General features: G+C 38.0%; 1 protein-coding gene across 4 annotated transcripts in view; it reads right to left on the bottom strand.

Annotated features, from left to right (window-relative positions):
• Window positions 1-13,251, bottom strand: part of SHLD2 (shieldin complex subunit 2) — a 107,737-nt gene that overhangs the window by 24,112 nt on the left and 70,374 nt on the right. For all 4 annotated transcript variants that reach the window (XM_082673748.1, XM_082673751.1, XM_082673749.1 and 1 more), the window contains 2 exons: window positions 1,050-1,244; window positions 579-713 (listed from right to left, as the gene is read on the bottom strand). In XM_082673748.1, coding sequence (XP_082529874.1) covers window positions 579-713; window positions 1,050-1,244 — 330 coding nt within the window. The remainder of the gene's footprint in view (window positions 1-578; window positions 714-1,049; window positions 1,245-13,251) is intronic.

Below are 13,251 nucleotides of genomic sequence, written 5' to 3'. Positions count from 1 at the left end.
TCCATTTAATTCAATACATCACAAGTGATTAACTTATGCTTCAAAGGAAAATGTAATCATGTGTCATACTTTAAACATGAACATTCTATGGATGGCTAATAGTCCACACTTTTAAAACAACTGGAATAAAAACCTGGGGCACAGTAATTTATTAAACAGTAACACTGCGACTTGAAAGAGTTAATGCAACTCCCCTAACATCTGCCCTATAACCAGAGAGAAGTTTATTTATCAGAGTACTTTGGCTGAATAAAAATTGTAGACGCGTCTCCAGAATTAAATTTTTAAACAACATTATCCAAAGAAGGTAAGATCTTCACTATAAAGGTAAAGTAGCATACCTGGGAATAAACAGAAGATTTTATTTTGCTACCATTAATTATAGAAGACTTTTTAGATCACTGAATTGCTTACGGGAGGTATAAAATTATAACAGAAGAAATCTGCAAAAGAATATTCAATCATGATCAATTATATTTCAAACGTAGTCTGATCTCCAGAGTCTCTTCATCTTAGGCCCATAAGCATTAATCATTTACCTAACTATAAATAGATTTAATGCTTTTTGGTGTATTTACCTTTTTTCCTTTGAAGTTGAGGGTACCAGGCTGCTCCAGGACCCCATAATACAAGCACATAATGTTGACCTTGGGCCTGTTCCACTGTTAACATAATTTTCCTTTGCTTCTGTCCTCTATAACTGTATAATGCCTCTGGAAAAGGAAAAGGAATATTTCAGTTGGCATTACTCTATTACCTGTGATACTGTACTTCAGTGTCTAATGATATCTACTGATAACCAAATGGTACACTAAGATGGTCCTGTATCTTAATTTTTTTTAATTGAAGTACAATTGATTTACAATATTGTGTTAGTTTCAGGTATACAGCACGATTCAGAAGAATATACATATATATATTCTTCAGATTCTCTTCCCTTATAAATTATTACAAAATATTGAGTATAGTTCCCTGTGCTATACAGTAGGTCCTTATTGTACCTTAATTTTTTTATAACCTAAAATTAAGGAGGAACCCAAAATGTTTACCTGTCAGTATAGTGATATCAACAACTCTTAGAACTGCATGGACTAATACGTCTGGCTGAAGCTGCTCCAATTCTACAAATTCTATACTGCTCATTTTCTGAAGCTGCCTCTGAGGAAGATCTCTGAGATAGGAATGTTTTGAAGACACATACGCCAGTAAGTCTTGAAGTACAATATCACTAACCATACTGGAATCTAAGAAAGAAAGAAAAAAAAAGACCACATGTACAAAAAATGGAAACATTATATTTTCCTGATAACATGATATCTTCTTAGAACTGTTTTTTATGTTGTAAAGTGTGATTAAATGTAAAACATGATTTCATTTCTATAAAACATGTAGCTTATTCTTGAATCAGTTTAGATGCCAAAATAGGCTTGATATTTTTAACCAATGGAAATGGAATTATTTACCATCTCCAGAAAACTTGCCCTGCTCCCTTACTTCTCTATTTTGTTAACACTATCATTTTTCCACCACTTAAGCAAGACCAATATTTCAATTATTTTTTGATTTATCCATTACTCTGTTGTATCCAACCAGTTCCCTAACTCCTGGAGTCTGATCTGATCACGTCTTCCTCAACTATCCCAGCCACTGTTATTCTTCCTCAAGACTGTTAGCATTTCTCATCTGAAATACTCGGAGACTCCTCTAACTGGCTCTTCCAGAACATGCCTTATTCCTTCTCACTGCTAAGCCTCTGCCTTCACTATATTCACTGGCTATAATGCTGTCATCCTCCTCTCTCTGCATCCAAGTACTACACAAAAAACAACCACTATAGACTCCCAGTGATTTCTCCTTCCCCTGAACTTAGTTTTTATCTCTAACTCTCATTTGGCATTTGTGCATGCGCTACTTTATATTTCTCTTGATTGTTAGATCGATTATTTAATGCTTAGGTCATTATGCTACTTAGATGTTTTTCTCTCCTGTCTCAAGTTTTTTCCTCATTTTTATATGTACTTTACATACAATAAAATACACATTTTAAATGTACAGATTGATGAGTTTTGCTGATTAAAATTTAATTTCCCTGAAGGAAAGGGAGGTATGTTTGAATAAATGACTGATTGTTGACGAAAAATAAGATCATAGCAAAAAACAGGAGTACTTTTTAAAAAGCAGAGTCTATTAACTGATTTCAATAGAAAAAAATAAATGATTCTTCTTTCCTTCTCCCAGTATCATTTTCATCCTAATGTATTTCTTGTGCCACACTAAAGCCTCATTATTCACTCACTCATCAGTAAACCATCCACTATGTGCCAGGCATTATACCAGGTGCTACGGACACAAAGACATGAACCCAAGGCTGAAGAAATTATCAACCTAGAGGTTGATAACCAACAATGGGCTTAGGGTATATGCAGTATATGTAAGCATTCCTAAGAGCACACCAAAAGAACTGCCCCGGGAAATTGGAAGAGGCTTTACTGAGGAAATATTTAGCAAGGTTTTGGAAAAATGCCTAATAAAAAAGGTTTCTAGGTAGTAACTGGGAAGGATAGTACATTTCCAGAGAAGGGACTGGTAATCCTTTATGCACCTTAGACGCTTTTGATATTCTGATAAAGCATAGAGACCCATTATCAGAATAATTTTTTTTTTTTTTATGAATAGAGTTTATTTATTTATTTTTGGCTGCGTTGGGTTTTCGTTGCTGCTTGCGTGCTTTCTGTAGTTGTGGCGAGCGGGGGCTACTCTTCGTTGCGGTGCGCAGGCTTCTAATTGCGGTGGCTTCTCTTATTTTGGAGCACGGGCTCTAGGTGCGCAGGTTTCATTAGTTGTGGCTCATGGGCTTTAGAGAGCAGGCTCAGCAGTTGTGGCTCACGAGCTTAGTTGCTCCGTGGCATGTGGGATCTCCCCAGACTAGGGCTCGAACCTGTGTCCCCTGCAGTAGCAGGCGGATTCTTAACCACTGCGCCACCAGAGAAGTCCCCAGAATAATATTTTTATAACAGCTTTATTGGAATATAACTTACATACATAAAGTTCACCCTTTTAAAGTGTACAATTCAGTGTTTTTTTCAGTATTTCACAAAGTTGTGTAACTATTACCATTATCTAATTTTAGAACATTTTTATTACAGAATAATATTTTAAAGTTCATGAAATGAAATAGGATAGTAAAACCAATTATATGGAAATACAGTAATCAAAATATTTTTAAAACTGGGGATAACCTATGAGCCTCATTAAAACATTAAATAACAAGATACAGCAAAGTATGCAGCAACTACTATAATTTCAAAGTATGCCAAAGTATCATGGGCATAAATGATACTCCAGTTATCTTCAACAGCTGTAATGTGATATGAAAATATATGTGTTTTCCACTGGTGACCAAGCCACAAGTATTGATAATATTACTGTGGATTGTCACCTTATTCATAATGGAAGGAAATGCTAATTTTCAATAAGCAATTAGTGAAAATAAAGATGTAATATCTTACTGTTACCAGAGATGGAGGTGGGGGGAGGGGGAACTGGATGAAGACAGTCAAAAGGTACAAAGTTCCAGTTATAAGATAAATAAGTACTAGGGGTGTAATGTACAACATGATAAATATAATGAACACTGCTGTACATTATATATGAAAATGGTTAAGAGAGTAAATCCGAAGTGTTCTTATCACAAGGAAAAAGAATATTTTTCTATTTCTTTAATTTTGTATCTATATAAGATGACAGATATTCACTAAACTTACTGTGATAATCATTTCATGATGTACGTAAGTCAAATCATTATGCTATATGCCTTAAACTTATACAGTGCTGTATGTCAATTATATCTCAATAAAACTGGAAGGGAAAAAAAGATGTAATGTCTTCCCATCCAAGTTTATGGACGCTTTAATGTAGAGGAATCAATTTCATAGATGAAAGAGTAGGAAGAACTTTTAGAAGGCTAGTGACCATCCAGCAGATGAAAGGGCTAGAAACCAGGCAAGACTGCTTGAAGGGGAAAACGGTGATAGATTTGTGAACTAGTTCTGAGGTAGAATCCAAGAAGCAATTAGATGTGGAGGGTAAAGAAAAGACTGCAGAAGACATCAAGATTTCTGGCACAGTTGAGTGGATTGATAAAAACAAATGTTCTAAAGCTTTTAGAATCTGAAAAATGAAATCTATTCTAATTAAGGTTACTCAATTCCTAAATGAATTTTATAAAATAATGGTGATAGCATAACAAAGATAATGAGCATAAGAGAAAAGAACAGACAGTATGAAAGATGAATGAGAAAAAGGGGAAGAGTGGGGATGAGGAGAGCAATTAGGTTACAGCAAAACCCAACTCCAGATATCTCCTTCCACAGCTCCAGTTTATTCACCAGGCCTCCTGATTCCTCCTTCACAATATTTCCAGCACATTTGGAATCAGAAAAACTGGGTTCAATTCTGACTTTGTCAATAATGACTCCTCTGAACTTGTACTTAACATCTCTGGGTTTTATTCTTTATCTACAATAAGAGCTTTCTGGGGGGGGAAATAGATTGCTAATATCAAATTATTTACTTATTCTTACTTCATAAAAATTTGTACAGAAACATCTGATTACTTAGATTTCAAATAAAATAGTCTACTTCATGAAAACATTGTGTTAAAACTTAGATTTATATACTTAATTTAATAATATTTAAGATAAATTTATATCCTGTCACATTATCAGGACTAGGTTTGTAAAATTTATAACACCTTACTGTAATGAGGAAAGAACAAGAGCACAATACACATATGGATCAGAAGTAAGAATGCTCTCATGAGTTGTAACAACTTGCAAAAACAAAAAAACAAAAAAGCTCTTAACTAAACTAACCAAATTGATTTATTCTTTCAGAAGAAAAACAATTGCAATATTATCAAAGTATCAACTGTTAACTATTTCCCTAAATCAAACAAAAAAAGCCTTAGAATATACTTTATTTAGCTACTAACTTGTGTAACCTGTGAAAAACAAGGCAATATAAATTCCTATGTAAGTATAAAAACAAATTTGAAGTAACCTCTAAAGGTTATTTAATTAGCTCAAGGTTTTTCACATTGTTCTACAAAACCTGAAGCTCCCCAGGTTCCATGGGATATTCTCCATCCAGAATTAGATCCTAAGATTTTTATGAAATTACTGAACTAGAGCAATCTTACTTGAATCTACATCAAATCTTACTTGAACTATATCTGGTTCTTAAAACCAGAACTATCTACAACATCTGTCTCTCAAATCCCTTGCAAAATATTTACATACCATGTTATTTTCATTATTGTAAAACATTCTTTACCCTTCCATTGTATTAACATTTATAAAACATTTATAAAAAGCCATTTAGCTCCTTGGAAATATGATTTCGAAGATGTAGCAACTTCGAATGCTCATAATAAAAGATTAAACTTTAATCTTTTTTTCCCTAAACTTTAATCCTTTAAAGAAATCCCAAAATTAAAAATTGGCTGACTTCGGAATGAGAGGAAGATGGCGGAAGAGTAAGACGCGGAGATCACCTTCCTCCCCATAGATACACCAGAAATACATCTACACGTGGAACAACTCCTACAGAAAACCTACTGAAGGCTGGCAGAAGACCTCAGACCTCCCAAAAGGCAAGAAACTCCCCACGTACCTGGGTAGGGCAAAAGAAAAAAAAGAAAAAACAGAGACAAAAGAATAGGGACGGTACCTGCACCCGTGGGAGGGAGCTGTGAAGGAGGAAAAGTGTCCACACACTAGGAAGCCCCTTCGCGGGCGGAGACTGCGGGAGGCGGAGCGGGGAGCTTCGAAGCTGCGGAGGAGTGCACAGCAACGGGTGCGGAGGGCAAAGCGGGGAGATTCCCAAACAGAGGATAGGTGCCGACCGGCACTCACCAGCCCGGGAGGCTTGTCTGCTCCCCCGCCGGGGCGGGCGGGGCTGCGAGCTGAGGCTCTGAGGCTCGGGTTTCGGTTTCGGACGGAGCGCACAGGGAGAGGACTGGGGTTGGCGGCTTGAACATAGCCTGAAGGGGTTAGTGCACCACGGCTAGCCGGGAGGGAGTCCGGGGGGAAAAGTCTGCGCCTGCCGAAGAGGCAAGAGACATTTTCTTCCTTCTTTGTTTCCTGGTGCGTGAGGAGAGCGGTTTAAGAACGCTGCTTAAAGGAACTCCAGAGACGGGCGCAAGCCGCGGCTAAAACCGCGAACCCCAGAGACGGGCGCGAGCCGCGGCTAAAAGCGCGGACCCCAGAGACGGGCGGGAGACGCTAAGGCTGCTGCTGCCGCCACCCAGAAGCCTATGTGCCAGCACAGCTCACTATCCACACCCCTCTTCCGCGGAGCCTGTGCAGCCCGCCACTGCCAGGTTCCCGGGATCCAGGGACAACTTCCCCGGGAGAACGCACGGCGGGCCTCAGGCTGGTGCAAAGTCACGCCGGCCTTTGCCGCCGCAGGCCCGCCCCGCACTCCCCCCAGGCCTGAGTGAGCCAGAGCCCCCGAATCAGCGGCTCCTTTAACCCCGTCCTGTCTGAGCAAAAAACAGACGCCCAACAGCGACCTACACGCAGAGGCGGGGCCAAATCCAAAGCTGAGCCCCGGTGAGCTGTGAGAACAAAGAAGAGAAAGGGAAATCTCTCCCAGCTGCCTCAGGAGCAGCGGATTAAAGCTCCACAATCAACTTGATATACCCTGCATCTGTGGAATACCTGAATAGACAACCAATCAACCCAAATTAAGGAGGTGGACTTTAGGAGCAAGATTTATGATTTTTTTCCCTTCTCCTCTTTTTGTGAATGTGTATGTGTATGCTTCTGTGTGAGATCTTGTCTGTATAGTCTTGCTTCCACCATTTGTCCTAGGGTTCTATCCGTCCATGTTTTTTTTTTAAAATTTTTTTAATAATTAATTTTAATTTTAATAACGTTATTATACTTTACCTTCGTTCTTTCTTTCTTTCTTTCCCTTCTTCCTTCCTTCCCTCCTTTAGACAACGAATCATCCCAAATTGAGGAGGTGGTCTCTGAGAGCAAGATTTATGATTTTTCCCCCTTTACCTCTTTTAGTGAGGGTGTATGTGTATGCTTCTGTGTAAGATTTTGTCTGTATAGCTTTGCTTCCAACATTTGTCCTAAGGTTCTATCCATCCCTTTTTTTTTTTTCTAAATAAGAATTTTTTAATTCAATAACTTTATTATACTTTATTTTATTTTTACTGTATCTTCTTTCTTTCTGTCTTTTTTCCTGCTTTCCCTCCTTCCTTCCTTCCTCTCTCCCTCCCTCCCTCCTTTCTTTCCTTCTTGCCTTCTTTCCTTCTTTGCTTCTTTCTTTCTTTCTTCCTTCCTTTCTTCCTTCCCTCCTTTCCTTCTTTCTTTCCTCATACTTCTACTAATTCCCTCTACTTTTTCTCCCTTTTATTCTGAGCCGTGTGGATGAAAGGCTCTTGGTGCTCCAGCCAGGAGTCAGGGCTCTGCCTCTGAGGTAGGAGAGCCAACTTCAGGACACTGGTCAACAAGAGACCTCCCAGCTCCACATAATATCAAACGGCGAAAATATCCCAGAGACCTCCATCTTAACACCAGCAGCCAGCTTCACTCAACGACCAGCAAGCCACTGTGCTGGACAACCTATGCCAAACAACTAGCAAAGCAGGAACACAACCCCACCCATTAGCAGAGAGGCTGCCTAAAATCATAATAAGGCCACAGACACCCCGAAACACACCACCAGAGGTGAACCTGCCCACTAGAGAGACAAGATCCAGCCTCATCCACCACAACACAGGCACTAGTCCCCTCCACCAGGAAGCCCACACAACCCACTGAACCAACCTTAGCCACTGGAGACAGACATCAAAAACAGCAGAAATTATGAACCTGCAGTCTGCAAAAAGGAGACCCTAAACACAGTAAGATAAGCAAAATGAGAAGACAGAAAAACACACAGCAGATAAAGGAGCAATATAAAAATGCACCAGACCTAACAAATGAAGAGGAAATAGGCAGTCTACCTGAAAAAGAATTCAGAATAATGATAGTAAGGATGATCCGAAATCTTGGAAATAGAATGGACAAAATGCAAGAAACAGTTAACAAGGACCTAGAAGAAATAAAAATGAAACAAGCAACGATGAACAACACAATAAATGAAATTAAAAGTACTCTAGATGGGATCAATAGCAGAATAACTGAGGCAGAAGAACGGATAAGTGACCTGGAAGATAAAATAGTGGAAATAACTACTGCAGAGCAGAATAAAGAAAAAAGAATGAAAAGAACTGAGGACAGTCTCAGAGACCTCTGGGACAACATTAAACGCACCAACATTCGAATTATAGGGGTTCCAGAAGAAGAAGAGAAAAAGAAAGGGACTGAGAAAATATTTGAAGAGATTATAGTTGAAAACTTCCCTAATATGGGAAAGGAAATAGTTAATCAAGTCCAGGAAGCACAGAGAGTCCCATACAGGATAAATACAAGGAGAAATATGCCAAGACACATATTAATCAAACTGTCAAAAATTAAATACAAAGAAAGCATATTAAAAGCAGCAAGGGAAAAACAACAAATAACACATAAGGGAACCCCCATAAGGTTAACAGCTGATCTCTCAGCAGAAACCCTACAAGCCAGAAGGGAGTGGCAGGACATACTGAGAGTGATGAAGGAGAAAAACATGCAGCCAAGACTACTCTACCCAGCAATGATCTCATTCAGATTTGATGGAGAAATTAAAACCTTTACAGACAAGCAAAAGCTAACAGAATTCAGCACCACCAAACCACCTTTACAACAAATGCTAGAGGAACTTCTCTAGACAAGAAACACAAGAGAAGGAAAAGACCTACAATAACGAACCCAAAACAATTTAGAAAATGGGAATAGGAACATACATATCGATAATTACCTTAAATGTAAATGGACTAAACGCTCCCACCAAAAGACACAGACTGGATGAATGGATACAAAAACAAGACCCTTATATATGCTGTCTACAAGAGACCCAATTCAGACCTAGAGACAAATACAGACTGAAAGTAAGGGGATGGAAAAAGATATTCCATGCAAATGGAAACCAAAAGAAAGCTGGAGTAGCAATTCTCATATCAGACAAAATAGACTTTAAAATAAGGACTATTAAAAGAGACAAAGAAGGACACTACATAATGATCAAGGGATTGATCCAAGAAGAAGATATAACAATTGTAAATATTTATGCACCCAACGTAGGAGCACCTCAATACATAAGGCAAATACTAACAGCCATAAAAGGGGAAATCGACAGTAACACATTCATACTAGGGGACTTAACACCCCACTTTCACCCATGGACAGATCATCCAAAATAAAAATAAATAAGGAAACACAAGCTTTAAATGATACATTAAACAAGATGGCCTTAATTGATATTTATAGAACATTCCATCCAAAAACAACAGAATACACATTTTTCTCAAGTGCTCATGGAACATTCTCCAGGATAGATCATATCTTGGGTCACAAATCAAGCCTTGGTAAATTTAAGAAAATTGAAATTGTATCAAGTATCTTTTCTGACCACAACACCATCAGACTAGATATCAATTACAGGAAAAGATCTGTAAAAAATACAAACACATGGAGGCTAAACAATACACTACTTAATAATGAAGTGATCACTGAAGAAATCAAAGAGGAAATAAAAAAATACCTAGAAACAAATGACAATGGAGACACAACGACCCAAAACCTATGGGATGCAGCAAAAGCAGTTCTAAGGGGGAAGTTTATAGCAATACAAGCCCACCTTAAGAAACAGGAAACATCTCGAATAAACAACCTAACCTTGCACCTCAAGCAATTAGAGAAAGAAGAACAAAAAAACCCCAAAGCTAGCAGAAGGAAAGAAATCATAAAAATCAGATCAGAAATAAATGAAAAAGAAATGAAGGAAACAATAGCAAAGATCAATAAAACTAAAAGCTGGTTCTTTGAGAAAATAAACAAAATAGATAAACCACTAGCCAGACTCATCAAGAAAAAAAGGGAGAAGACTCAAATCAATAGAATTAGAAATGAAAAAGGAGAGGTAACAACTGACACTGCAGAAATAAAAATGATCATGAGAGATTACTACAAGCAACTCTATGCCAATAAAATGGACAACCTGGAAGAAATGGACAAATTCTTAGAAATGCACAACCTGCCAAGACTGAATCAGGAAGAAATAGAAAATATGAACAGACCAATCACAAGCACTGAAATTGAAACTGTGATGAAAAATCTTCCAACAAACAAAAGCCCAGGACCAGATGGCTTCACAGGCGAATTCTATCAAACATTTAGAGAAGAGCTAACACCTATCCTTCTCAAACTCTTCCAAAATATAGCAGAGGGAGGAACACTCCCAAATTCCTTCTATGAGGCCACCATCACCTTGATATCAAAACCAGACAAGGATGTCACAAAGAAAGAAAACTACAGGCCAATATCACTGATGAACATAGATGCAAAAATCCTCAAGAAAATACTAGCAAACAGAATCCAACAGCACATTAAAAGGATAATACACCACGATCAAGTGGGGTTTATTCCAGGAATGCAAGGATTCTTCAATATACACAAATCTATCAATGTGATAAACCATATTAACAAATTGAAGGAGAAAAACCATATGATCATCTCAATAGATGCAGAGAAAGCTTTTGACAAAATTCAACACCCAGTTATGATAAAAACCCTGCAGAAAGTAGGCATAGAGGGAACTTTCCTCAACATAATAAAGGCCATATATGACAAGCCCACAGCAAACATCATCCTCAATGGTGAAAAACTGAAAGCATTTCCACTAAGATCAGGAAGAAGACAAGGTTGCCCACTCTCACCACTCTTATTCAACATAGTTTTTAGCCACAGCAATCAGAGAAGAAAAGGAAATAAAAGGAATCCAAATCGGAAAAGAAGAAATAAAGCTGTCACTCTTTGCAGATGACATGATCCTATACATAGAGAATCCTAAAGATGCTACCAGAAAACTACTAGAGCTAATCAATGAATTTGGTAAAGTGGCAGGATACAAAATTAATGCACAGAAATCTCTGGCATTCCTATATACTAATGATGAAAAATCTGAAATCAAGAAAACACTCCCATTTACCATTGGAACAAAAAGAATAAAATATCTAGGAATAAGCCTACCTAAGGAGACAAAAGACCTGTATGCAGAAAATTATAAGACACTGATGAAAGAAATTAAAGATGATACAAATAGATGGAGAGATATACCATGTTCTTGGATTGGAAGAATCAACATTGTGAAAATGACTCTACTACCCAAAGCAATCTATAGATTCAATGCAATCCCTATCAAACTACCACTGGCATTTTTCACAGAACTAGAACAAAAAATTTCACAATTTGCATGGAAACACAAAAGACCCCGAATAGCCAAAGCAATCTTGAGAACGAAAAAAGGAGCTGGAGGAATCAGGCTCCCTGACTTCAGACTATACTACAAAGCTACAGTAATCAAGACAGTATGGTACTGGCACAAAAACAGAAAGATAGATCAATGGAACAGGATAGAAAGCCCAGATAAACCCACACACATATGGACACCTTATCTTTGATAAAGGAGGCAGGAATGTACAGTGGAGAAAGGACAGCCTCTTCAATAAGTGGTGCTGGGAAAACTGGACAGGTACATGTAAAAGTATGAGATTAGATCACTCCCTAACACCATACACAAAAATAAGCTCAAAATGGATTAAAGCCCTAAATGTAAGGCCAGAAACTATCAAACTCTTAGAGGAAAACATAGGCATGACACTCTATGACATAAATCACAGCAAGATCCTTTCTGACCCACCTCCTAGAGTAATGGAAATAAAAACAAAAATAAACAAATGGGACCTAATGAAACTTCAAAGCTTTTGCACAGCAAAGGAAACCATAAACAAGACCAAAAGACAACCCTCAGAATGGGAGAAAATATTTGCAAATGAAGCAACCGACAAAGGATTAATCTCCAAAATTTATAAGCAGCTCATGCAGCTCAATAACAAAAAAACAAACAACCCAATCCAAAAATGGGCAGAAGACCTAAATAGACATTTCTCCGAAGAAGATATACAGACTGCCAACAAACACATGAAAGAATGCTCAACATCATTAATCATTAGAGAAATGCAAATCCAAACTACAATGAGGTATCATCTCACACCAGTCAGAATGGCCATCATCAAAAAATCTAGAAACAATAAATGCTGGAGAGGGTGTGGAGAAAAGGGAACACTCTTGCACTGCTGGTGGGAATGTGAATTGGTTCAGCCACTATGGAGAACAGTATGGAGGTTCCTTAAAAAACTACAAATAGAACTATCATATGACCCAGCAATCCCACTACTGGGTATATACCCTGAGAAAACCATAATTCAAAAAGAGTCATGTACCAAAATGTTTACTGCAGCTCTATTTACAATAGCCCGGAGATGGAAGCAACCTAAGTGCCCATCATCGGATGAATGGATAAAGAAGATGTGGCACATATATACAATGGAATATTACTCAGCCATAAAAAGAAACGAAATTGAGCTATTTGTAATGAGGTGGATAGACCTAGAGTCTGTCATACAGAGTGAAGTAAGTCAGAAAGAAAAAGACAAATACCGTATGCTAACACATATATATGGAATTTAAGAAAAAAAAAATGTCATGAAGAACCTAGGGGTAAGGCAGGAATAAAGACGCAGACCTACTAGAGAACGGACTTGAGGTTATGGGGAGGGGGAAGGGTGAGCTGTGACAGGGCGAGAGAGAGTCATGGACATATACACACTAACAAACGTAGTAAGGTAGATAGCTAGTGGGAAGCTGCCACATGGCACAGGGATATTGGCTCGGTGCTTTATGACAGCCTGGAGGGGTGGGATAGGGAGGGTGGGAGGGAGGGAGACGCAAGAGGGAAGACATATGGGAACATATGTATATGTATAACTGATTCACTTTGTTATAAAGCAGAAACTAACACACAATTGTAAAGCAATTATACCCCAATAAAGATGTTAAAAAAAAAAAAATTGGCTGACTTCAACTGGCCAAAACCATACCGCTTTTAATTACTATAGGTTCACACTAAATCCTGATATCTAAGAGGGCAAATTATTCCTGCTTTTCGTTTTCAAAAATGCCCAGGCTAAAAAATATATATATATAAATATAAATAAATAAATACAATAAATGCCCAGGCTGCTTTTGACCA

The sequence above is a fragment of the Grampus griseus genome, assembly GCF_964374135.1.
Source record: "Grampus griseus genome assembly, chromosome: 16".
Classification (NCBI taxonomy): domain Eukaryota; kingdom Metazoa; phylum Chordata; class Mammalia; order Artiodactyla; family Delphinidae; genus Grampus; species Grampus griseus.
Note: the sequence above shows the minus strand (reverse complement) of the source record. Positions and strands in the feature narration are given on the sequence as shown.